General features: G+C 38.7%; 3 protein-coding genes and 3 non-coding genes across 6 annotated transcripts; 3 read left to right on the top strand and 3 right to left on the bottom strand.

The window, feature by feature from the left end:
* Positions 1 to 4,529: 4,529 nt before the first annotated feature.
* LOC103987749 (very-long-chain aldehyde decarbonylase GL1-9) lies at positions 4,530 to 8,172 on the bottom strand. The gene is made up of 2 exons (XM_009406141.3): positions 7,364 to 8,172; positions 4,530 to 5,422 (listed from the first exon to the last, which is right to left on the bottom strand). The coding sequence occupies exons 1-2, from the start codon at positions 7,610 to 7,612 to the stop codon at positions 4,880 to 4,882; spliced, it is 792 nt and encodes a 263-aa protein (XP_009404416.2). The 5' UTR covers positions 7,613 to 8,172; the 3' UTR covers positions 4,530 to 4,879.
* Positions 8,173 to 10,972: 2,800 nt separating this feature from the next.
* TRNAW-CCA (transfer RNA tryptophan (anticodon CCA)) lies at positions 10,973 to 11,044 on the top strand. The gene has a single exon. It is a non-coding gene; the product is annotated as a tRNA-Trp (tRNA).
* A 3,853-nt stretch (positions 11,045 to 14,897) lies between these two features.
* Positions 14,898 to 19,391, bottom strand: LOC135617254 (sulfate transporter 2.1-like). The gene is made up of 12 exons (XM_065117317.1): positions 18,896 to 19,391; positions 18,767 to 18,815; positions 18,440 to 18,647; positions 18,165 to 18,339; positions 17,603 to 17,668; positions 17,279 to 17,509; positions 17,060 to 17,186; positions 16,436 to 16,722; positions 15,678 to 15,871; positions 15,527 to 15,600; positions 15,363 to 15,439; positions 14,898 to 15,255 (listed from the first exon to the last, which is right to left on the bottom strand). Exons 1-12 carry the CDS (start codon positions 19,199 to 19,201, stop codon positions 15,100 to 15,102), a joined length of 1,950 nt encoding a protein of 649 aa, XP_064973389.1. The 5' UTR covers positions 19,202 to 19,391; the 3' UTR covers positions 14,898 to 15,099.
* A 6,104-nt stretch (positions 19,392 to 25,495) lies between these two features.
* On the top strand, positions 25,496 to 25,577 carry LOC135592674 (small nucleolar RNA U54). Its single transcript, XR_010479185.1, has one exon. It is a non-coding gene; the product is annotated as a small nucleolar RNA U54 (small nucleolar RNA).
* Positions 25,578 to 25,659: 82 nt separating this feature from the next.
* On the top strand, positions 25,660 to 25,743 carry LOC135592678 (small nucleolar RNA U54). Its single transcript, XR_010479186.1, has one exon. It is a non-coding gene; the product is annotated as a small nucleolar RNA U54 (small nucleolar RNA).
* Positions 25,744 to 25,799: 56 nt separating this feature from the next.
* On the bottom strand, positions 25,800 to 27,320 carry LOC103987768 (uncharacterized). Its single transcript, XM_009406165.3, has one exon. It carries the CDS (start codon positions 27,318 to 27,320, stop codon positions 26,214 to 26,216), a length of 1,107 nt encoding a protein of 368 aa, XP_009404440.2. The 3' UTR covers positions 25,800 to 26,213.
* Between the last annotated feature and the right edge of the window lie 361 nt (positions 27,321 to 27,681).

Here is a 27,681-nt window from a genome sequence, read left to right as displayed (position 1 = left end):
GTGCATGAGGCCACCATCTCATTTTACTTTTGAGTCGAGGAAAGAAAACAGGTCAGGGAAATGCAAGAATTCCTTGCAAGCTACAAAGTATATCCATTTCCCTTGCCTTCCACTGTGCTAAATATAAGGAGAATTTACTAGGTTTACATAAATGTTGCTGTTTGCTAGATTTGTTTATAGTTTTGCATGTTACATAAGCCTCTCTCTTTCTCTCTCTCTCTCTCACACTGTGTTCAGATATTTTGAAGGCCAAGGGTACGTGTGTTTTCAGGTGTTCTCAGGAAAGTTCAGCTGCAAGAGTTGAGCTTTACCGACACCAACCTGGCCTTGAGACCCAAAAGGTACAAAAAATGACCATCCTACTATTTGGCTCCTACATACATGGACCATGTACTAGAAACTTTCTTTTCCTCTATAACTAATCATTTGAATAACTATTTTTTCCTCAATGATTGCTTGTTGCAGACTTATAATCAAGATCATCGGATGTAAGTTGTAACTATTCTAAAGTATATGCTGTTTGAGATAAAGAGAGAGACACAGGGAGAGAGAGAGACTATGAGATGGAAAGAGCATGCAAGTGAAAGCAAAGAACATGAGGAAGACAACGAGGTGTTTGGGTTTGGTAGTAAAATCCTGCAGATAATGGAAGGCAACCTCACAAGAAAAGTCCTACTTTTGAGATAAAGAGGGGCATGTGATTCACTGTCCATCTCCCATTCTGCAAACTTTTGTGATGATGGTGCAACTGCAAAGTCTTGTTCAGAACTTTGCAAGCTTATTCTGAGCTCTTCTGTTCTTTTGTGGGAGCTGGAAATTATTTTTTACTGTTCAGGAACACCTGATTGACTGACTGAAGAAAAGAACTCACTGAATCAGTGGATAACAACAATGTCAAGAACCAATCTTAATTATCATTGTAATACTACTGTTGTTAAAACTTCTACTTTATGTTTATGGCTGAAACAATTGTCTAAATCTCCAGGGAGGGTGTGCAGAATAATAAGATGCTGAATTCCAGCAGGCTGTTTCTATGCTATTTATATAGAAAGATTATCATTTATAATTTGAGAGCATGTGAAGATCAATGGAAAAGGAATTTAAGGACTTGATATTGCAGCTCATAAGACATGGCATCATGCTCTCTTCAGGGGATCAGCATGGGTGGGTCAGAGCACTCACAAGCACACATATCTGTGTCCCCTAGCATTTCTGGCTCTGAGGATGACAGCATTTTGGAGACCAAGTACAACTATTGGAGCTACAGAGCTCATTATTTTTTGAGTTACATGCATGATTTTTCATACCATATACACCATTATATGTGACAGTGTTAATCAAATATCATCATATTCAGAAATTAAGCTGAAAATGGGAAATCCATAGCATAGTTTATGATATCCAATGCAAATTATTTGAGAGGAGTTCTTTCATTCTGATTTAATGATACAATCAACTGTCCATGTAATATATAATTGTCTCTGCACTGTCAAATTACATACTGCACTAGTTCTTCAAAACCAGTGTGCAGCTAATGTTTTCATAGTGGAGATCTCATGGTAAGCAGATGCTGCTGACATAGTTCTGTTTGGTTCAAAGATTGGCCAGTGGCATTTGGCTCCATGTGGAAGCACACTGACAAAGTGATGTTGCACAGGCCTGGAAGCTTGGCAGTAAAACAAGCTGTGGATCAGTAGGCTGAGGAGACAAAGAGGGCTCCTTGAAGATTTCTCAAGTGTTGTTCATGTGCTGTGTGGAGGATGATCAGCTTCATTAATTTACTGCAATGACTGTCAGGTACAAACAGTGTAGGAGACAGATTTTTTTCTTTTTTTTAATGGGGCATCTTGATCTTGCTTCTGTTCTTCTTTTAGGAAATAAATTAGAGAAAACTAAGCTCAAGGCACTGAGTTTTGTTTTCTTTTGTGTTTTGAAGAAACATTGATAAAGACCATCCCAAGAAACCATTAGAAACCACTAAAGTTATACTTCATGCTTCAAGCAATAAATTCATCCAATTCATGAAATAAGAAATTTAGTAGCTTCTTCTCTACCAGAAAATTCAAGGAAAAAGATATTGACTAGCTTCCAAGTAGGATGTTCTAATATAAACAGTATGCGATGAGCCTTCTTGTAGGGAAATATGTAATGTTATGGTATTAGCTATTGAAATGCCCATTCAAGATTTATGCTAATTTAGATGCTCCTATTATTTACAAGGAAAAAAGTTTAGCTTAGGAGTCTGAAAATTTATGAAAGAATCATTGCTCTGAAGAGCAATAATTTATCCTTTTTTTACAACAACAAGTATCGTTCCAACTATTTAGAATCGACTATATAAAATAATATATTTAATTTAATTTAATATATTTAATTTTTTATTATAGTTTCTAACAAAATTTAGATGGACAGATGTATCCTCTCTCTCTCTCTCTCTCTCTCTCTCTCTTTAATAATAAAGAAAAAGAGGCACAAACTGAAACTATATTTGAGTTGCAAACTTCTATACAATATCAATTTTAGTTTGTTTTATGTCTGAGTTATTTGTGAGGTCCAAAATAAAACTTCTAATAAAAACTTTAAATTTTTATTATAGTTTCTAACAAAATTTAGATGGACAGATGTATCCTCTCTCTCTCTCTCTCTCTCTCTCTCTCTCTCTCTCTCTCTCTCTCTTTAATAATAAAGAAAAAGAGGCACAAACTGAAACTATATTTGAGTTGCAAACTTCTATACAATATCAATTTTAGTTTGTTTTATGTCTGAGTTATTTGTGAGGCCCAAAATAAAAACTTCTAACAAACAGGAGCTTGGTGAAAGGTTTGGCAGAGCACAAGCTTCTGGAGACTCATGTAGGGGACCAGACTCATACAAAGGATATGTCACGTTCAAGTTCCACTTACAAGAAGGTCAATGACTACTCTTTTGGTTACAGTACTGAGTTCCACTTTATAGAAAAGTAGAGCAATCAAAGTTGGGGGACCATGTACCCAAGTATCATCAGAAGATGCAACACTGTGTCATTTGATCCCACTGCAAGCTTAAATCTAAATTTAATCCCATGTTCTTCGGTTTGAATTAGAGAGTATATGGCAAAAAGATAAGCTTTTTCCTTCTTCCTGAACTCCAAATTCTTAGCTTTGTTGCAAGATATGATTAGCAATGTATATGCTCTTCTTAACTTCATATCTCCTCAAATTTTAGAGATATTCTTGATTCAGAACATGCTAATGTATTCAGATCAATCATCTTTTTAATGTCAGAAATATTGTAGATCCATTTGTTAGGAATTTTTCTGAATCCAACCAAAGAAGCATCAGTAATTGGACCAGTCACTCAGTTGTGAAGCAGTAAAGAACATCACAGACAATGAGGAAAATATCCCAAGAACACATGGCTTGACAAGTTGAGATATCAGAACTCAGATTGAGTCTTCCCTACCATGTGATGCAAGTCAACCTGCAAACTTCTCTTCTTCTGATTTCTAGGAGAGGTAGACCTGTAAGAACTGATTGAGGGTGAACATGGTTGAGGAAGAACAGATGATTGTTCTTCAGAGCATGAATTCTCTGATGAGAAAGATGAGGCATGGCTTCATTGTTTAGTTAGCCATGCAAGCTCAGCTCATTCTTGTCAGAACACCAGTTAAATGTCAGAACAAAATCTTTCTCATATCCATGAGAATTCAGAACACACAACTAGAGAACCATGCACACAGAGAAGTCTGGATTGTTGAGTTCAAATTTCTTCATGTGGTACCAACTGTTCTTCTGTATCTTCTTGTTTAAAATATTTTGGTTGTTTGCTTAGAGGAGTATAGTAGCTTTGTGCATGTGGCAAGCACATTGGAGATAGGGAGTGGACTGCAACTACCACCATAGCAGGAAGAACATGTTTGTGTGTGGCCTAAACAACTCATTATTGAAATGTTTGTAGTACCTGAAACAACTCATGCCAGGCATTAACCCTGGTCCTACTTTTGGTTGCATCATAAGATTCCAAGCTGAGATCATGGAGTTGAGACTTGATCTTAATACTCTCTCTCTCTCTCTCTCTCTCTCTCTCTCTCTCACTCATGCATTATGCAGAAAGATTCCAAGCTGAGATAATGGAGCTGAGACTTGATTTTAATACTCTCTTTCTCATGCATTATGCAGAAAGTCTTTAGATGAGAACTTGAGACTCAAGATTTGAGAACTCTATTACAATCATTCGTATTTTTCGATTGAGAAGTTGGCACAAAAAATTTAATGAATGAAAGAGATTTAGGAAAAAGAAATAGGAACCTTCCTGGCAAGGAAAAGGTATCCATAATAATAATCTTATGAGCTTCAAAATAGATTGACCTGTGGGTTCTTTTTTTTTTGTGGATATTTGGGTCTATCCAATCTGCTTAGACCAGATTTGACTGCCCTATAATTAGGCTTGAGATGAGTCCGGATAGAAATGTAGGGCTAGACTACCTGCATTCATCATTTTAATAGCCAGAATTATACTGCTCTGAGAAATATTTACAACAGTATAGTAAGTAGAATAACTGCAGCCAGCATATACTTCCACATATTGTAAGAACAAATTCCGAAACAGGATGAACTACAGTAGTACATAATTTGCAGAAAATTTGTGCAGCACAAACTTTACATAACAAGAAAGATCTAGAGCTGTTCAAACTGTGAGATGCATTTTCCACAGAGAGATGGCAGGAGGCAATTGCTAACCACAACAAATACAAAGGAACCAGCAATCTTCCGCGGTTGAAAATTAATCTCCTAGATAAAACAGCTTTAAGTGCAATGAATGCAGAATATTTTTTCCTTTAGATGTTGCAGTGGTGCAGCGATATATCCTCAAGACTCGGAAATCTGTATGTTGCTCGATTCTAGTCTTTTAAAGGTCTCGCCTCCAAGCCACCTTCTCGGCGAGTGACTAAGCTGTAGGGCATGTGAGTTCCCAACACTCGGTCCCAAATCGAGAAGAACGGCTGCGAGTAATTATATTTCGATCCTTGAAGCTGATGGTGGATGTCATGATAGGCTGTGTTGTTCTGAAAGAAGATGTGGAAGATATTACCGGGCAACCAAAGGCCACAGTGATCATCGATCGTCTTCATCACAGCAAAGCAGAAAAAGAACACCGAAGTGCGTGGTGTCATCCCTGAGATCAGGAACGAGATGGCACCACCAAGAGTGTCGAGAAGGAAACCCTCCAATGGATGGTTGTAGAGGGCTCCAACCGCGTAAGGAACAATGAGGCGGTGATGCTGAGAATGAATATGGCGGTACAGAAACTTATTCTGGTGCATGTATCGGTGCATGAAATACTGCCATGTGTCCAATGCTAACATTGCCACAAAGATCTGCAAGATTTGAACTGGAATTGATGGCTGAACAGGGACCCCTGATAAGCTTGCCTTGGCAGTTACCTGCAGTAAAAGAGTTCAATGACATACTACTGCAGAAGTAATACCGTTCATATAATTTTTACCTCAGATTCAGTGACCTAATAGATTTCCTCTCACAACTAAACATTAGGAGCCTTGCATTAAAAGAAAAAAGGAAAAAAAAAAAAAACATATAAATGGCATTTTACCAAGGTACTACTACTATGGAGTCGACAACGACATGTCTTAAAGGCCTTCAACCTGGAGAACCAAGCAGGTTAAGATTGTGACACTGACATAATTGCCCTGGCTATGCTGTCAGTGCACCTTGAACAATATTTATATGATAGCTCACATGCTTGAATTTAGCTGTTTGATCACTGAGATCGTATTTCCACTATCACTAGTTAAATGTCTTCAAGGTTACTCAGACCAAAAACTAGAGATCATCTATTAATCGTCAAGATTCCAAATTTCCTTCATAAAATGACCTTGATTCTACTGGCTAAAAACAAACATGGAGACTTAAAAGTTAAAACTAAGTTCACCCTGACTGACCCAACTCAGAAATTTGAAAGGCCATGAGAGAAACCTACATGTTTAAAAGTTTGTCTAGCCCATGCATCAATAGGTTAATTATAGCAACACCAAACTGTAAGACAGCTCCTTTGGGTTAACTTTGTGGCACTTAATTCACTTAGACCTGCGATACAAGATACTGAACAACTTCTGTTACACACCTAAAGATAGAGAAGACAAAATATGCCAAAATAGAATCCTTGTTGTGCTCACATTTTTGTTTCTGGTGTAAAGTCAGTATGATGGATATGTGACAATGTGTAATACTGTGATGCTAATATGACATACAAGTCAACCTTATTTCTTCTATCTACATGTGATATAAGAACTATAATAACGTCACATGTGTTCGGCATATTAAGTACTATATAGTTTAATTTGGTTCACTTTTAGGAGAAATCCCAAACTGAAACAAATTTTTACAATTTCCAGAAATTTGAATCAGACCAAATCATTAAGAAAAATAGAACCTACGGGAAACCAAAGTTAATCGGTTTCATTTTGTGTTGGATCTCTAAATAATACCAATCACCAGAAAAAGAGTTTGTTAAAACAGAAAACATAGAAAAGGCTACTTTACAAGGTATTAGCTGCCAAAGAGTAGGCTGCTGAGGATGCTAGATTCAAAGAGTAGAGTACAAGCAAGCTCCAGGTTCCTGCACCTCTAAAAGTCTTCTTTGTTAAAGTAGATGAGAACACCAAAAGTAGTCTATTATTTCATGTAGAGAGGAAATTTAATGAGTTGGTACAAGTGTTTGTAGAAAATGCATCACTGCCTAAACGCTCTGCACAACAAGAACTGTAACAAGACGAACTTTGTGCACCATAATGAATCAATCTGCACTAGTTATTTATTGCCTCTTTTAGTTTCTATATGACAATGAACTAATCTTAATAATTTATGGGTAGAAATCTATCACATAATTATGTCAATAAATATAGTGTAGCAAATCTAATAAATTTCAAAGGCTTATTGTTCTGGATCTTTAATTAAAAGGGATGATGATCTAGCCATTTTTTCCTAGAAGATCTTTGATCATTTAATAGTTTGGGAATTTGTTGGTCCCCTTATTACAACTTACCTATAACACGACATTGAAAAAGAAAAGGCAAATGCTAAAAAATAGCAATAAAAAGTATTGCAAGAAAAAGAGCATCTCAAGAACGTTACGAAAGGCACATCTATAGAAAATCCAAATAAGTTTGTCTTTTTATATAACACATTATGAATCCAAGTAGAAGTGGAAATGCAACGACGACGTCCTATCAATCTTCAAGGAAATAAAAACCACGAAGTTATAAGCACCTAACAATATTTGAAGATAGCCCTGCAAAATATTTGTCACTCAAATCGCCGACATGGTGTTCGACGTAAGTCTTTGAAGAAGGCATTCGAACTCTTACCAAGAAGAGTACTTGAGCGATGGTTGCTTGAACGACCTGCTGCAACAGCACACCCTTCACCACAGTCGCCAGCGTCACCAGGTTCTTCTGCTCCTCTTCTTTCTTGGTATGCAATCGGTAGCGGTCCAACCGTGGCAAGAGCTGGTAGAATCCAGCGTAGAGCCAGTAAAGGACGATAGGGGCGAAGGTACCCATCACCTCATCGGTCACATACCCTTCCCAAAATACCATCGTCTCAAGAATACCCATGGCAAATTAGGGTTCCACTTCGAGCATCGAATGAGATGAAGAGAGTCGATCAGGAGATACTCTGAGACTCGAAATTTGGGGAAAGGTCGGATCTTTATGGTCTCTGGGGATCAAGAACAGGTTCTGATTAACGCCAAATGATCGCTACTTTTCGTGAAAGCAAAAAATTGAGATTTTTGGGGAGAATTCTAGCACGACTGGGAGATAAATCGGGGCTACGCTTCCCAAATATCCAGAACGAATCAAGAGACGACCCAACGTGCGGAATTCGGGGAAAGGTCGGATCTTGTAGGGTTTCCGCGGGTGAAAGGACCGATTAAGGCCAAATGATCGCTAGATTTCGTGAACAAGAACGGGTTTGAGATTTCTAGGGATGGGATCGAATCGAGAGGAGACAAAGCGTCGGGAATCCGGAAAGATCGCCAGAAGATTTTTTTGTGGGCAACCGAAGGGGGTGGGATTTCTTCTTCTTCTTCTCCTTCTGGAAGCGCGACGGAAGCCACATAAAGGGAGGCCGTCCTCTTGGCCTCCCTGTTCGACCGAAGCGTGACGAGGCCCGAGCTGACGGAGAGAGACGACGGTTCCTGCGTCCTAAAAAGCTCAAGTGATCCCCGAAGCGTCGACACCCGAGTTGGGGCCGGCATGTTTCGGGCCCACTTGCTAGATATCTGTGAGATAGCCACGGTGGGTTAGAATCTTGGGCGGCGACTACGCGTATGTGGGACTTACAGTTCTCTTGATTAACTAACATTTGGTTTAATTATTAATTGAGAACTGATTATTATTAGTAATTTCGTTTAGGATTGGATAAAAATATTAAGAACCAAACTCTCCATCAGTTTGCGTTATTTATTTGTTACAAATATTTGTATTATTTTCAATAATATCTATATCTTATCCTCTCATCTCTGACTTCTCTCCTTTTTTCATTTTTTGTGATCTTCTCTCACTACCAGTATTTCTTTCTATCATATGGTTCTCTCTCTCTCTCTCTCTCACTTTTTGATATTATTCTTATCACTATCACCCTTTCTTTCTTTCTCTCTATCTCTCTCTCTCTTTTCTCACCCTCCTCTAATTATTTGTAAAACTCTTAAGCAATTGACATTTTCATTACTTCTGATTTTTTTTGTCTTATGTGGATAAAGAATTTTCTTTCATTCTGATAGAAACAAAAATGTTCATTTTCCAAGAGAAAAAAGCAGTTGTGATGCAGATCTGTTGTTTCTTTATATGATGAACAGGGGATGATTTCAGAGAGATGAATGAGATGGAGGGATAATATGTAATTACATGCAATTAAGATTTTTTAGTATAAGATGCAAATTGTATCCATGGAATTGGTACAGACTTTCTCTTGCCATCATATTGGTGATTGATGATGACAAATATAAAATTCAAATTTACAATCTATCCTAATATCATGATAAAGAATTTGAATTTGATGACCAGTAATCCCAAAAACCTAAACTATCAGGATTCCTGCTTTGTTTTTGTCTGTCTGCTGTGTACATGTTTGATTGCATCCCTCTCCTAGTCACTGTCAGCATCTTGCTTGCTGGAGAAGGTTTGGTTGGAGCATCATGTGATTCATCTAATTTTGTATATTTATGCAAGAGTTGACCAGAACATGGAAGGAACAACATCAAGTTGCACAGAGTGGAAAGATCTTGTCCAGATATAAGAACCACAAACAATAATCCAACCTCAGAAAATAAACTGTTTTATGCATTTGTTTTGCTGGAAATCTCAGTGGACAGGTTTATTTTGTTTTGCCAGTTCTTGCCTGACCTCTTCTTTAGATTGTTTGTTGTGCAAGAGCAAGAGGAGGTTGACTTGACCTTTTTCTTTTTTGTTTTCCTTGCTGTGTTGTGCCTGTTTGATTACATCTCTCCCTGTCATTGTCAGCTTCTTGCTTGTTGGAAATCATTGTAGTTGGAGGAGCATAATGTGATTCATCTAATTCTGTATCTTTGTACAACAGAAACATCAAGTGCCAGTATGATCTATGTGCCAGAGTGAGAAAGATCTTGTCCAGCTATGAGAGATTAAGCTCAAATTTTCTGTTGTATGTTCTTTTGTCTGGAAAACTCAGTGGCCAAGTTTATTTTGTTTTATACATGAATCCTGCTTGTAACATCAGAGAATGAAGAACTATGTCATACAATAAGCTGGATCACTACTCAAAACTTGGTCTCCATAAACAGAAGCTCAACTCTTTGATCCGGTTCAGTTATATGTTCTTATCAACTCTCTTTCACTTAATTTCTCTGCTAACACACTGTCAAACAAGCTCAGAAGTTCTTTGATTAATGAGTAGAAGACATGCCAATGAAATCCATTTCAATTAGCAGAACACAACTCATAATTTAGCAAGAAAGATCCATTCTCCTGCAATCAATACCTGAGGCTTGTGCAATAAAGCTGCAGAATAGAGACTGAAGCAGATTCCTGGGTGAAACCAAACCAATGCTTTCTGTCATCTTTCTTAGGAATCTGACAAGAAAATGCTTCATCACATAGCTACTAATATGAGCTAAAGCAGAAGCATGGCAAACTAAACTGCAGACCAAGTGGATCAGTGGAAGTGCAAAAAAACACATGCTCGTATGATCGATCGGTAGAATCGGAACATGAAGATGGTACTTAAATCAGAACTAGTATGTATATGTTATGGCAGCTAATTTGCAGACCAGCATTTTTATTTATAGAAGTCTAAGAATCAGCAGCTTTTTACTTGCACAAGAAGAAGATCAGAGCACATATTATGTACCAACATAAACACTTCTCCTAATCAGATACAAAATGTTGGTCTACATGTGCCAAATTATCAGTCAACTATCTATTTAAGCACTCAAAGAATCTCCTAAATTCTGAGAAGATGTCTGAATGTACACTACATTAGTTTCATGAACAAGGCAAAGCATTGTCAACAGAGAATGGTACTTCAACAGTGATCTTTACATACTGTTGTTTGATCTCTGAACAAGTACATGCAGAGAAAGATTTATGTTGGATTTAAATGGTCAGATGATGACCATTAGAGTATCAAGAATGTGGTAGGAAAATAGTAATAAACAGCTTGATGGGGATCTCTTCTATGATATCATTCATATGCAGAGAACTGTGTCAAACTAGTTGTCAACTAAGGAGATCAAGAATCCATTATGATCATAATATTTCTTGGAAGACCGGCATTTGAGCATCAAGTATCATGATTTAACATAATTTCTGCTTATTTGAAACCCTAACATTGGATTTTACTCAGATCGAAGAAAAATAAAGATCATCACATTAATTATAAGCAGTGAAGAGTTAATTTATTGATATATATATATATAATTAAGAAGAGACGTCAATGGATCCGTGGCGCAATGGTAGCGCGTCTGACTCCAGATCAGAAGGTTGCGTGTTCGATTCACGTCGGGTTCATTTTTATCTTTCGTGATCTGTCTTCTTCCGGGCCAGGTGAACCGGACCGGCCCAAAATAAGCCCGGTTTGAAATGACTTGTTAATCCAGCTCATTAACTTTTTATTTTCTTTTTTTTGCAAAAATCATATTATATGTATATATTTACATCCCTCCAAAGATCATGATTTTCACATTTATTCCTATAAATTCAATATATTTATATTTTCAAAGCCCCATAACTTTTAATGCTCATGTAGATAGTGTATATTAGTTTATTGTTGACATTAATTACAAGCAACTTTCTTCCTTTGTTTCTTAAATATATTGAACATAAGATCTTTGAATAAATTTTGTATTCATATTATATAGTTGTAATTTTAATTGTGACTAATTGACTTAAATTTTATGACTAAATATTATTGTCAAGGATATCAAGAGCGCATCCATCATATGTTCCATCGAAACAACCCAAACTTTTTTTCTTATTATTTTGTAAATATCTTACTAATTGATTATTTCCATTAGATATACATTTTAAAGCAATACATATATACATTATGAATTTAGAATCATCATTGGATTAGCTCTAAATTACATTTTTTCGGTTTTCGATCTCTAAACAACGACAAACATGTAATGTTGAAAATGAGGGATTCTCGCATGAGGTAATGCTTAGTAATTTTCACTTTATTATGCCATCGTATAAATTCGAAGAATTAGATGTGTTTCAAAAGGTCTCAAATGCCTTTCAATTAAACAACTTGCTAGTAGAAATTCATGTGACATGAGTGATTTATCTCTCTCATATCATAGTGGACTTGTTGTATTTCCATAATAGATTCCTAATAGCACCAATCAATTGTGTCATACAATAGGATTACCAAATTGTCCTAATAAGCAAATTTCTCTCCAAGCTCTATACTATCATAGTCTTGTTTCTTCTTCTTTGTTCTCCATAATCACCTTAAATACTTGTGAGTTAGGCTATGTTAAAACAAGAAAAACAAGTATCTTTTCCTCCTACATCAATAATTATGTAGTTTCATGTTGCCAATCATCAATTCTTCCTATAATCTTTATCAATATTTTCACTAAATTATAACTTATTGAATTCCAATGCCTACCATATAATTTATATTGAGCATTGCATCTAAATACAAATCTCAAAGAAGCCAAAACAAACCCAAGATTTATGCCTATCTTGTATGTACAGGAATTCCCAAGAAAAATATATGTATTGCTCCATTTGTATTGAATATATTCATATCACTTTGATTTGGCATATATATATATATATATATATATATATATATATATATATATATATATATATATATATATATATATACACACACAAAAGAGTTGGAAACTCTTGGAAACACAGGAGAGAGAGAGAGAGAGAGAGAGAGAGAGGGGGGGGGGGGGGAATTGGAAGTGCTCTTGTACTGACTGCATCATCTTTGAGAAACGTGCAAGTGCAAAGTGCATGCAGTGTTTCTTCTGGCTGAATCATGGATCTGCCAAGATAAGTTCTAATTTGCTGCCTTCCATATATAATCCCATGTACTGCAAGGGAGGAAGAACCGCAGCTTTTTCTCTACAGATTCCTACTTTTACTTCCTGCCATAATATTAAATGCACTGACATTCTCACCCTCTCCTGGAAACAAAGGAGAGAATGAGAGATTTGGAGAGAGGAGATCACAGAGCGAAGTATTCTTCTCTCTCTTTTCTGCCGGAAGGCATAGATCTTGAAGAAACACCAGGTAATGTTGTAGCAGTGTTTTCAAGATCCACAGATTTCTTTTACTGAAGAATGCACTGTCCTTTCTTCTTGCACTTGTTCATCTTGAAAAGATAAAGACTAAGGATAGAATCAAATTTCTTAGATTTTTTCTACTTTGATTCTTCATCTGTTATTGGATCCATATCCTTAATGAGTGATATCACTCCTATATTTTGTTGTTTATGATAAGACCAGCTTACAGAAATCTTTATCGAATATTTGCATTAGAGAAATTAGATATCTTAGCATTATGAGGCAATGTTAGATAAACTACTATGACTCTTTAGGGTTTATCTATATATTTAGGGTTACAATCTCCTCTTATCAGTGTGCTAAGATAGATTCAATACAAAATTCTCTTTTATTTGTTTTTTTCAACTCTTATACTATTGTACATATTTTTGTATGTGTTTCTTTTAATTGTGTTTGAATTTAATCTTAGATCAGAAATTGAGTTTGGTTGGCTTTCCTAATTGGATTAGGAGTTGAATTTAATCTTAGGTCAGAAATTGCACTAAATAGAGTTTGATTAGAGGTGATAGTTGGAGTCTGGATGGTTTTCCTAATTGATTAGGAGTTGAGTTATAATTAGATGGAAACACTTACAATTACAATCTCACTTTTCCTATATTAATTTTGCATCACCTTTCCTCTCAAATTAAAGGGTTGACAATGGTGGTGATCACAAAGGGGAGGAGGAGATTGGTAGGGATCCTTTCTTCCTCTAATATCATTGATCCTTTCTTCCTCTAAACTAATGATGTGATGATGAACTTCTGAATTATTAATCTTTGTTGATTCATTTACTGCATCAAAAACTTGTATTGCTTATATGATTTGATTGGTTTTTTGCTGTATATTTTCTTGAGATGTGTTCATGAAATCATTGACAGTGGGCAGGAGATGACTTCCCTATTTGCATCAACCCAAAACTAGTGCTTTGTGTTGCTCAGTTTTCTGCTGCCATGTCTTCAGACTATGCCTTGGTGTTTCTTCTGCTGGAGGAAGAGGAGACACGCCATTGCTACTGCTACAGCTACTGCTACTGCTACTCCAGCTTGCATGCTTCTGCATGAGCCACTTGGCCTCAAGCTTCTCACCCTCGACGCCGACTCCCGCCGGCCCTACTGCGTCCATCGCAGCATCTTCTTCTCAGCAGTCGCACCCGCGCGCGAGGCGGCGCCCGAGTGCAACTTCGACGTGGAGCGGGCCTGCGTGGGCTCGTACGGGTGGAAGCGGCAGCGGCGGCTGTTCCCGCCGCCGATCCCGGCGCTCGCGAGCACCGGGAGGCTGCGCTGCCGCATGCTGTCGAAGCTGATGCGCGTCCCGGCCGCCGACGACGGCCGCCTGGTGATCAAGGAGTTCAGATCGGAACGGCACGACTGTTTCCGTGTGAGCCGGGATGGCGGGCGGCTCAGGCTTCAGCTGGTGTACGCGGACGAGCAGTCGCCGGAGTCCGAAGCAGGGCAGCAGCCGCCATCAGCGTCGCCATTGTCGCGGAGCGCGAGGACCGAAAGCGAGCCTCGACAGGATGATGAGGTGAGCATCGCATACTCGGAGCCGCCATTGATGATGCTGTCGCCATCTTCGAGGTGTGCGTTCCCTGAGCTCTGCGATGGCTGCTACGGGCATCCGAATCTAACGCCGTTCGCTGACATCTTCGCATCAAACATCACAAGCAAGATCTATTAAAGACAATGCTAATGTACATAGCTTACATAAATTAGGCACTGAGCTGCTAATTTCTTGGAGCAGCAACAGACGAAGCAATTAGTAGGAGAACACAAACAAGATTTTTGCAGAGACAGTTACCTTTCTGTTCATCATAAATGTCTTCATCTTGTGCTGCATGCTCGAATATTTTGGGGTAGAGCAGTTCATGGAAAGTGTTCTGTCAGATCCATTGTGTCAGTGACTGTGTTTTGGTTCTGTCAGTAACTTAGCGCTGTAAGGTATGATAGACCTGAAGATAACAAGAGACAAAAGATCCAATAACTACCTGTCTGACCTCGTTATCAAGAACAGTTTTGCAGTGGTAGAAATCAAGAAGGATATCTACTAATTTTGCTTGATGCAGAGAACAATACTTGCAACAAAATCTATAGAAAGATCCAATAACTAGTATGATCATAAGGCCTTGGTGAACAGATTTGTCATGTTTTGGTACATTTGCTGGATAAGCACTCGGATTTCTATAGGACTGCAACAAGCAAAAAGGAGAATTGTTGGTCTAATTCAGTTTTGTAGCACAAGCAACAGAGCCATTGCTACAACACAGGTGATACAGCTTCAAACATTGCAGTTGTCTTCCTTCTTGGCACCACCAAGACATGCTTCGACAGCTTCACCCACAGTGAGGAATATCCATGCTCCTCCAATCATCTCCACAAGCCTGGCCAACTTCATCTTGTGAATCACTTGCCAACCGGGATTTACTACAGCTAGCTGCACCCGAAAAAGTCACTATGAAAGTTCCTCGAGAGTGATCAGAGAAATTAAAAAACATTGTTTATTGTTCTGAAAACAGGTTACTTCTTTTTTTTTCCCCTTACCTGAACACTAGCAGAGGCCAGCTTCTTGTAGATTTCTTCAAGAGCTGAGATCCCTGATGTGTCAATGTTTATAACATCTGCAACCAGATGGCTCAGACCTAGATGATGATATCTAAGAAGAACAGAGAGTGTGATGTGTGCTCTCTTGGAGCCAATGAACTTACTTGTCATGTCGATGATGACTGATTTGGTTTCTTCCTTCATTGTGTTGCGCCCTTCTGTTACCCAGTTTACAATCCTGGATCAACAAGTTTGATGCTGTTTAAGTTTCAATTTAAGAGGAAAGTTTTATCAGCTTCATCGATTATAGCATACCTTTCTCTTACGAAATTGGCATTCATGAAACAAAGGAACGGTGAATCGATGCGGAGTATCATCAAATTCGGTGTTTCCGCAGCTGATGGATACTGTCTCATGCTGCAGAATGTGTCTGTCCCTTGGATCCTTCCAAGCATCTCTACGCTAGGCCGAAGTGCACCTATGATGATCTTGGCAAAGGAGATGAGAACCTGTGACAATTGAAAATCATTGAGAAACTTCTTCTCAGCTTTTCTCGAGAAGATTGATTTCTAGTAGCTAAATTGGAGTTTAAACCCAAGTATTCTGATGTAATGTATTGCTAAACATGTGTATCCTTGTGATCATATAATAGAAAGACAAACATATTATCATCAAAAGAAGAAAATTAATAGAAAAGAAGGTGCTCACTTGGTATCAACAATTACAACAATGGCTGCCATTTTTTATTCTTTTTGTATAACTTGACAGATAATGAAAAGCATGCAATGATCTATTTATAATTAATGAGGAAGCAATGATCTAAGTATTTGTCATCACAATATGCAAGAAATTCAGTTAAATGTTCCTTTTCATCTTGTCATGGACAATAGTCAGGAATAGAACTTATAATGAAAAATTGAAGTACTTATCTAACATTTATCATATAAATTGTGGATTAAACATGCTCACAACACTTGGGAAAGTTAGTTTACTATCAACAATTATTTATATGAATATGGGAAAACATGTATGCTTGAAAACAAAACCTAAAGATTCATTTCCAAGTATCTCACTGCAGTCAGAAGGCCAATTTCCACTGATCCAAATAATACACCAAGAAATGCTCCAAAGCAAGCTAGGAAATCCATCTTGTCAATTTTCCAGATGTTGTAAGCTTCTTTTATGTCGATGAGACCTGGGAGAGCCGAAAGAATAATCGAAGCGAGTATAGTAACCGGTGTGTAGTATAAAAGCTTCATGAGCAATTGCAATGATATGAACACAGTGACGGCCATGACTATGTTCGACACTGTCGTTTTGCAACCTGCACTCACATTTACTGCTGTCCGAGAGAATGAACCTGCAAATTTATATTCAGTGAAGGATAAATTATAAATAGGAGGAAGTTGTTCTAGTTGTTTTTCTTAGAGAAGAATAAGAGTTACTGTAATTGCTTCAAGGTACATGATCCATCTTATTTCATGTAAAATAAAAGAAAACACAGATCAATATCAATCTAGAAAATGAATCAATCAAATATTGATTTCCTATCAGCCAAAACATAGATGAATTAGTGCAGTCATCAATCCAGAAGATGAGTATCTTGACTGTTGCATTTTCCTATATCTATCTCTCTCTCTCTAGAAATTTTTGGATTCTCTGATCTCTTCTGATAAACATTTGAGCATTGAATTTACCTGTTGCAACATAGCAAGAAGACATGGATCCAGCAAGGTTCATGAAGCCCATTGCCACCATTTCCTTGTTGCCATCCAGTTGGTATCCTTTTACTGCAGCAAATGATCTGCCAACAGCAATAGCCTCCTGAAGAAAATGAGATTCAAACTGGTTATTTCTGCTTTGAAATGGAGGAAAAATGTAGGATAACAGTATTGATCAAGTTCAAGGAGGCATACTGTGAGAGCTATGATTGCACAAATGAGGCCAATCTTTGCTGACTCCCCAACATGTGATCCGGTCAGCTGTATGTCCTTGACTGAACTTGGATTCAATCCTTCTTTAACTTTTTGAATGATTTTAACACCATGTTTATCTGCTCTTGTCAAGAATACCAGAAGGGTTGATATAATCACTGAAAGCAGGGGCGTTATGGCAGACAACCAGAAGAGTTTCCGTTTCCTCGTACCCTATTTCAAGGTATAATGTGATTCTTCAGCTGATGTTCATATGAAGTCTTCAAATTTTTAAGAAGTGAGAAAGACAAAATTTGCATTACTTACTATGAATCTCACGATAAGGATGAATATGAGGAATGAACATCCGATGAGAAAATTGTCGGGGTGCCACTGTAATCAGGAAGCCACAAAAAATCATTCCAAGTTAAATGAATACTTGTTGCAATCTTTCTCGACTCATTGCAATAACCATCATATTCATGTTCATGTTTTGGAAAAGATTTTGACATATAAGTTCTTAGTTCTTGGATGCAAACTCAAATTCAATCTACTGTTGTATAAGGCAGCTGGTCCATCGGATTGGAAGAATGGATAAAAGAGTTTCTGAAGAGCTTCAAAAGTAGAAATTATATTGTCAGAGGTCTAAAAATTGTGACTTTGTGATTAGGCTTCATTGAACTTTTAATATAGATTTTGCCAATATAACGAAATTTACTAGCATTGTAACATATTACTTGATCTTTCAGCTAGAACGAGTAGATCAGCTGCCTTTCCATAAAAATGGAGCATTTTAGGACAGGATCTTGGATCATTACTTTGGAATTAAGCTCACTGATCACAGCTTATTTGTCTTGTTATGAGAATCTTTCTAGTTTCCATTACTTACAGAATGATGAACTGCAACCCAAACAGCCTTGACGACCGAAACAACATCAGTGTTGTTTGTGAAGTGACTGATCCCAAGAAGTCCTTTCAGCTGCTGCAGTCCTATAACAATTGCTGCTCCTCCCATGAACCCCACAATTGTGGCATGTGAAAGGAAGTCCACTATAAAGCCCAATCTGAACAACAGCAAAACATTGGAATAGAAATAAGAATTCCTTAGTAATTTACTAAAGAGTTTGTTCCATAAGACAACTTGGGAATGCAAGAAGCAGTAACCTGAAGAATCCAAATGAAGCTTGGAAGACTCCAGCAAAGAAGGTTGATGTGATCACAAGCTTTCTGTAAGCAGTAGGATCAACAGAAGGATCAACAACTTTCTGAGCCATGGAGGACAGAAGAAGAGAAATAACAGCAACCGGGCCAACTGCTATGTCTCTTGAAGTACCCATCACAGCATATATTAGAGGTGGCACAAAGCTTGTATCTATCATACAATGAAATTCCATGGAAGTTAGATATCAAATTGGAGTTTGACAGCCATCAGAAAGAGTTCAGAAGGACAATCTTATCTGAAACTTGGCAAGAGATGGAATGACAACTTACAGAGGCCATACTGAGGATCCAGTTTAGCTAAATTAGCATATCCAATGCTCTGCCAAGGATCAAAAACCTTTAAGAAAACAGTAACAAACTGGAAGAACAAGCACTAGTTCATATAGATCATGCAACCACCTGCGGAATGCCGAGGCTTGCAAGAGTGAGACCAGCCATCAGGTCACTCCTAAATGACTTGAGATTATAGTTTCTTCCCCAGTGAAGCACTGGAAACAGGCCATGGAGCACTGAGATTGCCCATTTGGTCAGTGAAGAAGGCTGGTTTCCTCGAGGAAAGATTGCACCTCTTACTGATCCTGAGAGCTCTTGCCACAGAGATGGGGGTTGAGGAGCATTCAGCACCAGCAGAAACGTCTCAGGCCGAGTTGATCCTTTGAAGCCATGGTCTGCTGCAGATGGAGGCTCATTCTCTAAGGAACCCATGGTTGTTTGAAGTGTTTGGGCGAACTCTTGAGTTCTTCTTTACTGAAATGCGTTGTTGGTCCTGGATAAGGATTCTTCCACAAGCATCGACCATCTCAGAGTCAGATTGCAAGCACTGCACTCCATGGAAGAAATGTGAGGTCTATAAGCTCTGCAGAGTTGAAATTCCCTGAAAAAGATAGGAGATGGGTAAAAGTGTGAAGACCTTGAACATGTAACTTGCTTGAGGAATGATGAGGTAGATATAGAGGAACTTTAGTCCTGTTGGAGGTCTCGACAGTGTGGATGTGCTGTCTTGGATTCTGTGGTGACGCATGAGAATAGTAGGTTGGCAAGGATGATAATAATATTGCTGCATCATTCTTGTTAGAAATGAATTAGACTTATTGCACTTATTACTCGAAAAAATAATAATTCAGCTTTTGACACTCCAGCGGCGACAAGCATAGGATTGTAGCATTTCAGGGGAAGGCATCCCTACCAATTGTACTATCTAGTGACGATGACTATTAAGTATGCTCGACTAGCAGCGTCGTTCCATAACCAAATTATTTACTTTTCTTGATCTTTTCCGATAAAATTTTCTGAAAAGATATAAGCACTTTTCAGTGTACATTGACATTCTGGAGTCAGTCATTTATTCCCTGCTAAACCAATCACAGTAAGATTTCAGCAACTAAATATGAACAATCCTGGCATGTATTTATGTTCTTGACTGTTGCACTTTCACCACTGACAGTCATGGCCACCAAATTTACTCATACTATTAAGGATAACATGTTTGATATGATAGATGTAAATTGTCTATCTTTTGACCTTGAGCTTCTATGATACCCTCCACTGAAGCTTGACTTCATGTTTCCCTTAGAGAAAAAGAAATGAGTTACAAGCTCTATACTTGAATAGTTAGTCTAGCGGCTGTGCGATAACATGTTGAGCAAGTAGATTCTGCAAAAGCAAAGAGTTTCAGAGTCAACGGATGTGCTTTAGATTGTTTCACAAATAGTTCACAACATCTCATTTTCAAGGCCTTCACATTAGAAGTACCAACACTCACTTTGTCACGCAAATGAATAAGACATGATTCACGCATAATAGAAATAGTCAGGTCCCAGCTCAGGTTGTTATTAACTGCCATCCTCCTCCAAAAGAACAAAGAGGAAAAGACCTAATTGTGGAAAAATTATGAATTCCCCTGAACTATCTTCCAACAAGGATCATCATTTAGTGGCACAGTGTTTGTTTGTATCTTTTTGGCACAATTATGTATCATGCCACTGACAAAAGCTGACAGACACATGTCGGCATCTCTGGCACGGCATAACATGACGTGCTGATACTCATTGATATGAACCATGTCAAGTTTCAATTTATGCTAATATGTGCTAATCGACATGACATTCTTCATTTTGAGCATGTTTTGATGTGTCTTCTTTTTCTGAGGAGGAAATACAAGTCAAATTACTTTTGGAAAATAGGAGAGTGGATGACTCATTTGCTCTCTCTCACAAGACTAACACATTAAAAAATATTATTGAAGATCTTAGGGACCCAAAGCAATTTTTTTTGGCTTTTCTTTTAGATCTACAGCATCTGATTTTGTATAGCTTACTTCATTAATCCTCTAAGTAACTTTATTTTGTACAAGTTGAAAACACACTTGTAACCATGTAATATGTCTCATTTGCTTCTCCTCACATATACTTTTTCTTCTCATTTCCTCTTAATTATATCTGCTTTGTTTCTGGGCCTAAAGCCTCTGATTTTGGACAGTTTCCATAATTATTCTTCTGAGTAGTGCAAATCATACTTGTGACTGTGTGATAGATTCCAGGGTAGAGCTAGATCCAACAAGCAATTATGGACAGTAGAAGAGTCTTCAGACTTTTACCCCAAATCTTCTAAAATTTTCAACAAGCTCCTACACCATATCTTTTGCAGACATATGCATCATGCTTACCAGATATTTCTAAATCATATAAAAAAAGGATGAATAAATTCCTAGGAAGTAGAGTGATGCATTGACTATCAGAAATGACTGTTCTATAGTCACAAGTTGAATCAATTGCATTAGGTTTGGACACCACAATTTGTAATGATACACAGACAACTTTTTTTGAGAAACACTATTCATTGTGGAATCAAAATTACATTCAAACTGAAACAGGAGACAATTGCCTAAGAAATTACAGGGAAAAAGAAGAGTAGAGGACAAACACATGTTTCTTTTCTGTTGGATCAAGTTCTTCAAGTGCTCCACCAAGTGGGATATGGAACAACCTGTTGGTCCCTTTCATTGGTTCCTGTGCGCAATAGATGCCAGGGATCAAATGCATTCATTGCGTCAAAGCCAAGTGCATCTTTAATTTGTTGCTTGCCAAACCCACCAGAATTTAGGATATTTTTGACATATTTATTATTGGATTTATTTGATTGTCAGATGATGATGATGATGATGAGGAGGAGGAGGAGGAGGAGGAGGAGGAGCATTTCTGGAACTATAAATTGTGCAAAGTACTGAAAATATTGTTTTTTGTTTATAGAAAAAACTGATCATAGTAGATTTTCTACTAACAAAAAGTTTCAACTTAATGAAATTACTTTGAAGAAACAAGAAGAAAAGGTGAAATAAGAATGTGTTCTCTGTAGTCTGTGTAGAATCCAGCAATCTGTAAGAGAAATGACAACTAAGAAAGAAAAATCTGAAGTCACAACAAACATGCCATTATTTTCTAATTGGTCATAGATGATTTTTTTATTAAGTGCATGAAAACTACATATACATCCTCCTCTGAGTTTGTTATGTTTTGGAGTGAAGACCTGCATCTCTTTCTCAAAGGATATAGATGGAAAGGACTTATTTGAAGATGTTTTCATTTTTTTCAAAGGATAAAAAAATCTAAAATACAAATTTCTTGTAGAATTATGAAGATTAATCTTGTCACTGATTTTAAAATGTTTCCACTGAACAAAAGAGGCTTTTTTCATCAGAAAAGATGTAACTAAAATTTCTCATGCTGCCAAACACAATCTTAGAACTGCAGAATGAAAATAAAACCTGTCCTGTACAATAGCATTTATCCAACTTTCAGATAGTGACCATTACTCCAAAATAAGTCCTTAAAATAAAAGCTCTGGTAGTTTGCTAGGATGACTCATATCTCATAAATGATTCAGGAAATGCCCCTTTCTTTGAAAGAGAGAAAGACAATAAAAAAAGCTCTTAGATAAAGGCACAGATATTTTGCTAGGCTGCATCTTATGTCATCAGTGATATCAGGCAATGTCCCTTCTTTCAAAGACAACAAGGAAAGATAAAGGCTCTGATAGTTTGCTAGGCTGCCTCTTTCTTTCAAGGAAAAATAAAAGAGCTTGAAAGGCAGCCATCTTGCACCAGTAATTCCATTGTAGATGATAAATCACACAAAGATTTCAGGTTGGATCAATGCTTCTTTCTGCAAGGGAAAAAGGAATCTTGGTAGCCTGCCTGCTTCCACTAGTAATTCCACTGTGTGGAGACAAATCACACAAAGAATTCAGGTTGGATTAATGCATCTGTTTTTAAGGAAAAATAAAAACCTGAAAAGCACCCACCTTCCACCAGTAATTCCATTGTGGAGGATAAATCACACAAAGATTTTAGGTTGGATCAGCTCATCTTTTTCCTAGGAAGAAAAAAGCTTGAAAGACTACCACCTCTCACTAGAAATGCCATTGAGACTGTAGATAGATGCCTGCTTCCAAGTACAATGAACGTGGAGAGCTCTTGTTTCCCCTTCTTCCCAGTTTTAAGGATATGTTCCAAATCATTCACAACCATTGAGAGTGGAGTTCAGACAGTGGGGGACCCAAAAAGACCCTGTTTCTTTTTTGACTACTAGATCTTTATCCAGCAACTTTTTCTCTTTCTTTCTTTCAGGCTTGCACTTTCAGTTGTTGAAGTCTTTTGATTCTTTTGCGAGGAAGGAATCTGAGGAATGGTGGATAAGAGCGACTTCAAAAAGGGCTTGAATGGTGGGGGACAATCCATGGGACTGTGGGAGGGCTCTTGTTTACAGTGCCTTCCCTGTGGAGCTTGACCTCAATTTTGCACTGGAGCTACTGAAATGCAGCAATATGTGCAGCTTCTGAAATACTGCAATCAATGTTCAGAAAAATGGCATGATGCATCAAACTGAAATACTGCAATCAATTGTTCTATTTTTCCAATTTATAATCTCAGTCATAATCAGATCGGACGTCGAACCGTGAGAATATAACAGAATTACACAATATTTATGAGAATGAATTTTGGTAAAATAGAAAGATTATTCCTTTTGACTTAGTCATTAGATTTGTGTCTAAATATGAGACATGGAAATGGTCTTCCTCATTGGAAGAATACAACCTACATTGATGAGAGACTATTCCATTGGGTTCCTACATGTATAAGAACAAAGAACAGAGCCAAAACATCAACTGAACAGAAAGACACACACACACACACACACACAGTTCTGTCTACTGTAAGCATGTTTATATCTTCAAGCCCCTCAATTGACTGTTTGAACTACTGAAATTTCTACTGAGAAAAGAAAATAGTTATGTGATTCTCTTCTTCCTTCTTTATGTGTGAATCACTTGCCATCAGGATTGGCTATAACTAGCTGAGTCTAATAAACTTCAGCAAAAAATTAGAGCTCAAACACCTCAAGTGTCAGTATCTATAACATCTGCAGCAGCTGGCTCAGAAGTAGATGATCAAATCAAGTAGAATTTGGAGAGAAAGACTAGTGTATTGTCTTTAAGCTAATCAACTTACTTGGCACCAGTCCTCCTGTTGACATAGTTAAGATCATGGAGGAACATGGCTGATATTGTTGTCTAATTTTTCAAACCAAGGTGGAATTTGTGATGATTTTTACGTCGTCGACGGTCCAACCAATTGGATCAAGATTCCAATTTTGTCTTTCTTTTTGTGAAATGACATGGGCCCAATTTCATATCGATTTTGTCCAATTGAATCAATATTTCGATTCGGCTCGATTGAAAAATATATATTTTAAAATTACTTAAAATTATAAACCGATTAACTGATTTTGAATCAGTTCGATTAGGTAGATCCGAATCGATTTTGATACAATTTGAATTTGTTTGAACACCCCGAACCAATATTGCATGGATATGAGTGCATGAGAAGTGTATGACCTACAAATTGGGTTCAATGAGGCATAAATTGCATATGATTGTTTTTCTAAGAAAAAAAGAAATAAATTGGCCGATAGTCTGATTATCGATTTTTTTAATCCTGTCGGCTATACATATTTACATAATACTCAATTCTTTTTCTTTTTCATAACAAAAATATATATTTCTTAATTTCAATTTTAATTTTATGAAGGAGATCATAGACTTTGTTTGATGTGAATGATGCACTACATGATGCCTCCAAGGAACCCCTAAATCTGAGGCCCAACAGAGAGATGGCCCAAATAGACCGGTTTAATTTGGTCAGACGAATTGACATTATGAACCAAACCGACCGGCTCGGTTCTCTACTGATTAATATCCAAGATGGTCCGCCGGCTCCTATATATACTGTTGCCACAGAAACCCCTAATCTGCCGGTCGATCGGGACAAGGAGCAGCCACGAGGTCGAGGGGCTTCTCCTGCCCGAAGGCCATTCCCACGGCCTGGTTCGCCGACAACGGCGAAAGGCTCGGCATTTGTCGTGGCCATATTGGCGCTATGTGGTGCTTTGATGTCTATCTTGAGATTTTCCCGAGTCTTTCGTTCTTCGCCTTTCTTTTTGGTTGTGACACCCGTGTGAGGGAATGTTTTGATTTGTCCACTCATTTTGCTCTAGTTTTGGTTTATTGAAGATTTTGATTCGTTTATTTCATTATTTTGCACTTTTTGGCCACCATTTCTATCGCTTTCATGTTCTTAGTTCAACTTTTGTTCTTGATGGTATCACAACATGCCTTTTTTTCACATTAATTTTGGGCTTGAATTTTCCTGCTTGCAATAACTGGTCTGGTATCTGGAAATGTATCGATTATGTCACTTTCACAGCCAAGCTGACGTTTGTTTTCCTTACGATGGATCAAGTGGCTTCACGGATGAATGTAAACAGCTATTTGTGGACCTTTAAACAGCATTATCAAAAGTTTGTAGAATCAGAGCTGCTAGTGTTATTTTGCTTCTGATTTTTCGATAAACTTGCAATGGTTCATTGGGGATCTCGAGACTTAGACAATGAAATAGATGAATAATCATACACGGACTTTGCATTTTCTCTTTTTTGGCCATGCAGCTCGATGATCGTATTCATTTTTTGATGATATACGCTATTCTGAGAAATTTAAAGTGCTGATAAGATGGAATATGAGAGCTGCTAGTGCTGTTTTATTCATAATTTTTTGATGTTGCTATGGCTCATTGGGAATTTTAATTTACTTTCTTTTGCTGTCTGTGCAGCTCAATGATCGTATTCATGTCTTTGACAATATACGCTATTCTGAGGAAACTTGAAGTGCTGATAAGATACAGTATGAGAGCTGCTAATTTTGCCCGCTTTTGATGCCTCATTTGTGCCTTTAATCTGTAATTTAGGGGTTTTGCAATTAAATACTTGGGATTTTTCTTAAAGGATGAATTATTAAAATAGTTTAAGATCTTGTAATAAACCATCAAAGTTTATATATATAATTTTTTAAAAAAATAGTTTTTATATTATTTATCACAATCTTTATGATTTTTTTTTCTTCCTTTTTTTGTTATGTGGTTCCCAATATTATATCTCTGGGCATGAAAACTTTAGCTAATGAACAATGTGAAACATTTCATCTTTGATCAACATATGTACAATGTCATTACAAGGTTTTGCAATGTCAGTTTCTGAGGTCACCATATCACTTCAGCTAATGATACATTATTATTATTTTTAACTATCCTTCCTCTATCTATTCCCAAAAATATATTTCAAATAAGAATTCTCTTTTTTATCTCTGCATCTGTCGTTCTATTGTTTCAGAAGCTCCACCACTGGTGAACCGCGACGCCCGCGTCCCTTAGCTTCCCGTAGAGCACGAGGCACTCCCAGTACGCCCGCCGCCGGCCGCTCCTCGCCCCCTTCTCCTTCTCGTCCTCGTCCCACAACTGGTGATCGCACTCGAGGAAGAGCTCGTCGACAAGACCGATCGCTCCCTCCGCCATCACTTCCTCCACCGCCCCCACCTCCGCCTTTACCACCACGTACTCCTCCTCCCGCACGTTCCTCTGCAGCCACTCTGCAAGCGATGATGATGTACCCTCCTTCGCCTCCGATCCCTCGTCGTCTCCCTCCTCCACCTCCACCCGGATCTCCTCGAAGGCGCGCCCCTTCCGGGGGTAGTTCCGCTCGAACCACGCCGTGCCGCTGCCTGCGTCCCCCTTTGCCGCCACCTCTACGAACACCCGCCGCGGGTACCCGTCCAGCTCGTCCACCGTTAGCTGCGGCAGGTACCTCGCCCTCCGCGCCCACTCCCGCTGCATCGGCGGCTCCAGCATCGCGCTTTCCAGTTCTCTCAGAGATTTCTTCTTCGCTGCAGGCACCGCCAGTAGCCGTCGTAGCCTCATTCCCCCCTCGCCGCTGGCGAAGGACTTCCTCATCGCTACGACCGCATCGGAACCGATCCGCCCGACGTAGGCCGTGCGGTAGTTCGCCGGCGGGAGGAAGCAATCCGGCGGATTGGAACCTGATCGAACGGCCACGACGCCACCGGCCTTCAGGATCCGATCAATGCGACGGAAATCGACGGCAGAGGAGGAGAAAACGAAGTCGGTGGAGCTGTCCGGCAAGGTAGCGCTGCGATCGCCGGCGATCATGTCATCGAAGATGACGACGTTGCCCTCGGGCCGAAGGAGGCCGCGGCGCCTCAGATCCCGCAGGAGCGCCGGTAAGAAGGTATCGTCGCTGTCGACGGCCCCACCTACGTCGGCCCCGGGGAGGAGGGCTGCCTGGACGCAGGGGACGCAGAGAAGTGCAACGGCGAGGAGCGCCCACCGGGCAACGAGGCGGACGCGGAGATCAGACGGTCTCGTCATGAAACCTTCGCCGCCGAGGACAAGTCGCCGGACACCGCTCGGCTTCTTCATCGTGAACCTCCCCTCCTTTCCGGGCAAAGCGGTTGCGAGTGTGTTTTCTTTCAGGGAAATGAAGAGGGACGGAGGAGAAGCGATGAGATCACCGGGTGCAGAAGCGTCCACCGGTGTGTTTCGCGCGGACAAATGCGACCCTCGTGCTTTAAGATTGGTGGCAGAGGATCATCAGCTACTTGGACGGACACGATTGGCTCAGTCGCTTAGAGATGCGTGCGCTCAGTTCCACACTTCCGTTCACCAAGGTAAAATCCCCAAACTTCTTCTGATCTATAGAAATGCTCAATCGATTAATTGGGATGGAAGAGGTAAGAGAGAGAGAGAGAGAGAGAGAGAGAGAGAGAGAGAGAGAGAGAGA

Source organism: Musa acuminata, chromosome BXJ1-1, assembly GCF_036884655.1.
Source record: "Musa acuminata AAA Group cultivar baxijiao chromosome BXJ1-1, Cavendish_Baxijiao_AAA, whole genome shotgun sequence".
Lineage (NCBI taxonomy): Eukaryota > Viridiplantae > Streptophyta > Magnoliopsida > Zingiberales > Musaceae > Musa > Musa acuminata.
This window is presented reverse-complemented; position numbering and strand designations above follow the sequence as displayed.

Bases quoted from the DNA above. Each gene is read 5' to 3' on its own strand.
- LOC103987749 (XM_009406141.3), bottom strand. From the start codon at position 7,612: ATGGGTATTCTTGAGACGATGGTATTTTGGGAAGGGTATGTGACCGAT. The intron at 5,423-7,363 runs GTAAGAGTTCGA...CTTTTACTGCAG, and splicing joins TCGCTCAAGTACTCTTCTTG to GTAACTGCCAAGGCAAGCTT.
- LOC135617254 (XM_065117317.1), bottom strand. From the start codon at position 19,201: ATGGGTTCCTTAGAGAATGAGCCTCCATCTGCAGCAGACCATGGCTTC. The intron at 18,340-18,439 runs GTTACTGCTTCT...GCTGTTGTTCAG, and splicing joins GCTTCATTTGGATTCTTCAG to ATTGGGCTTTATAGTGGACT. The intron at 17,187-17,278 runs GTATGCCTCCTT...CATTTTCTTCAG, and splicing joins GTGCAATCATAGCTCTCACA to GAGGCTATTGCTGTTGGCAG.
- LOC103987768 (XM_009406165.3), bottom strand. From the start codon at position 27,320: ATGAAGAAGCCGAGCGGTGTCCGGCGACTTGTCCTCGGCGGCGAAGGT.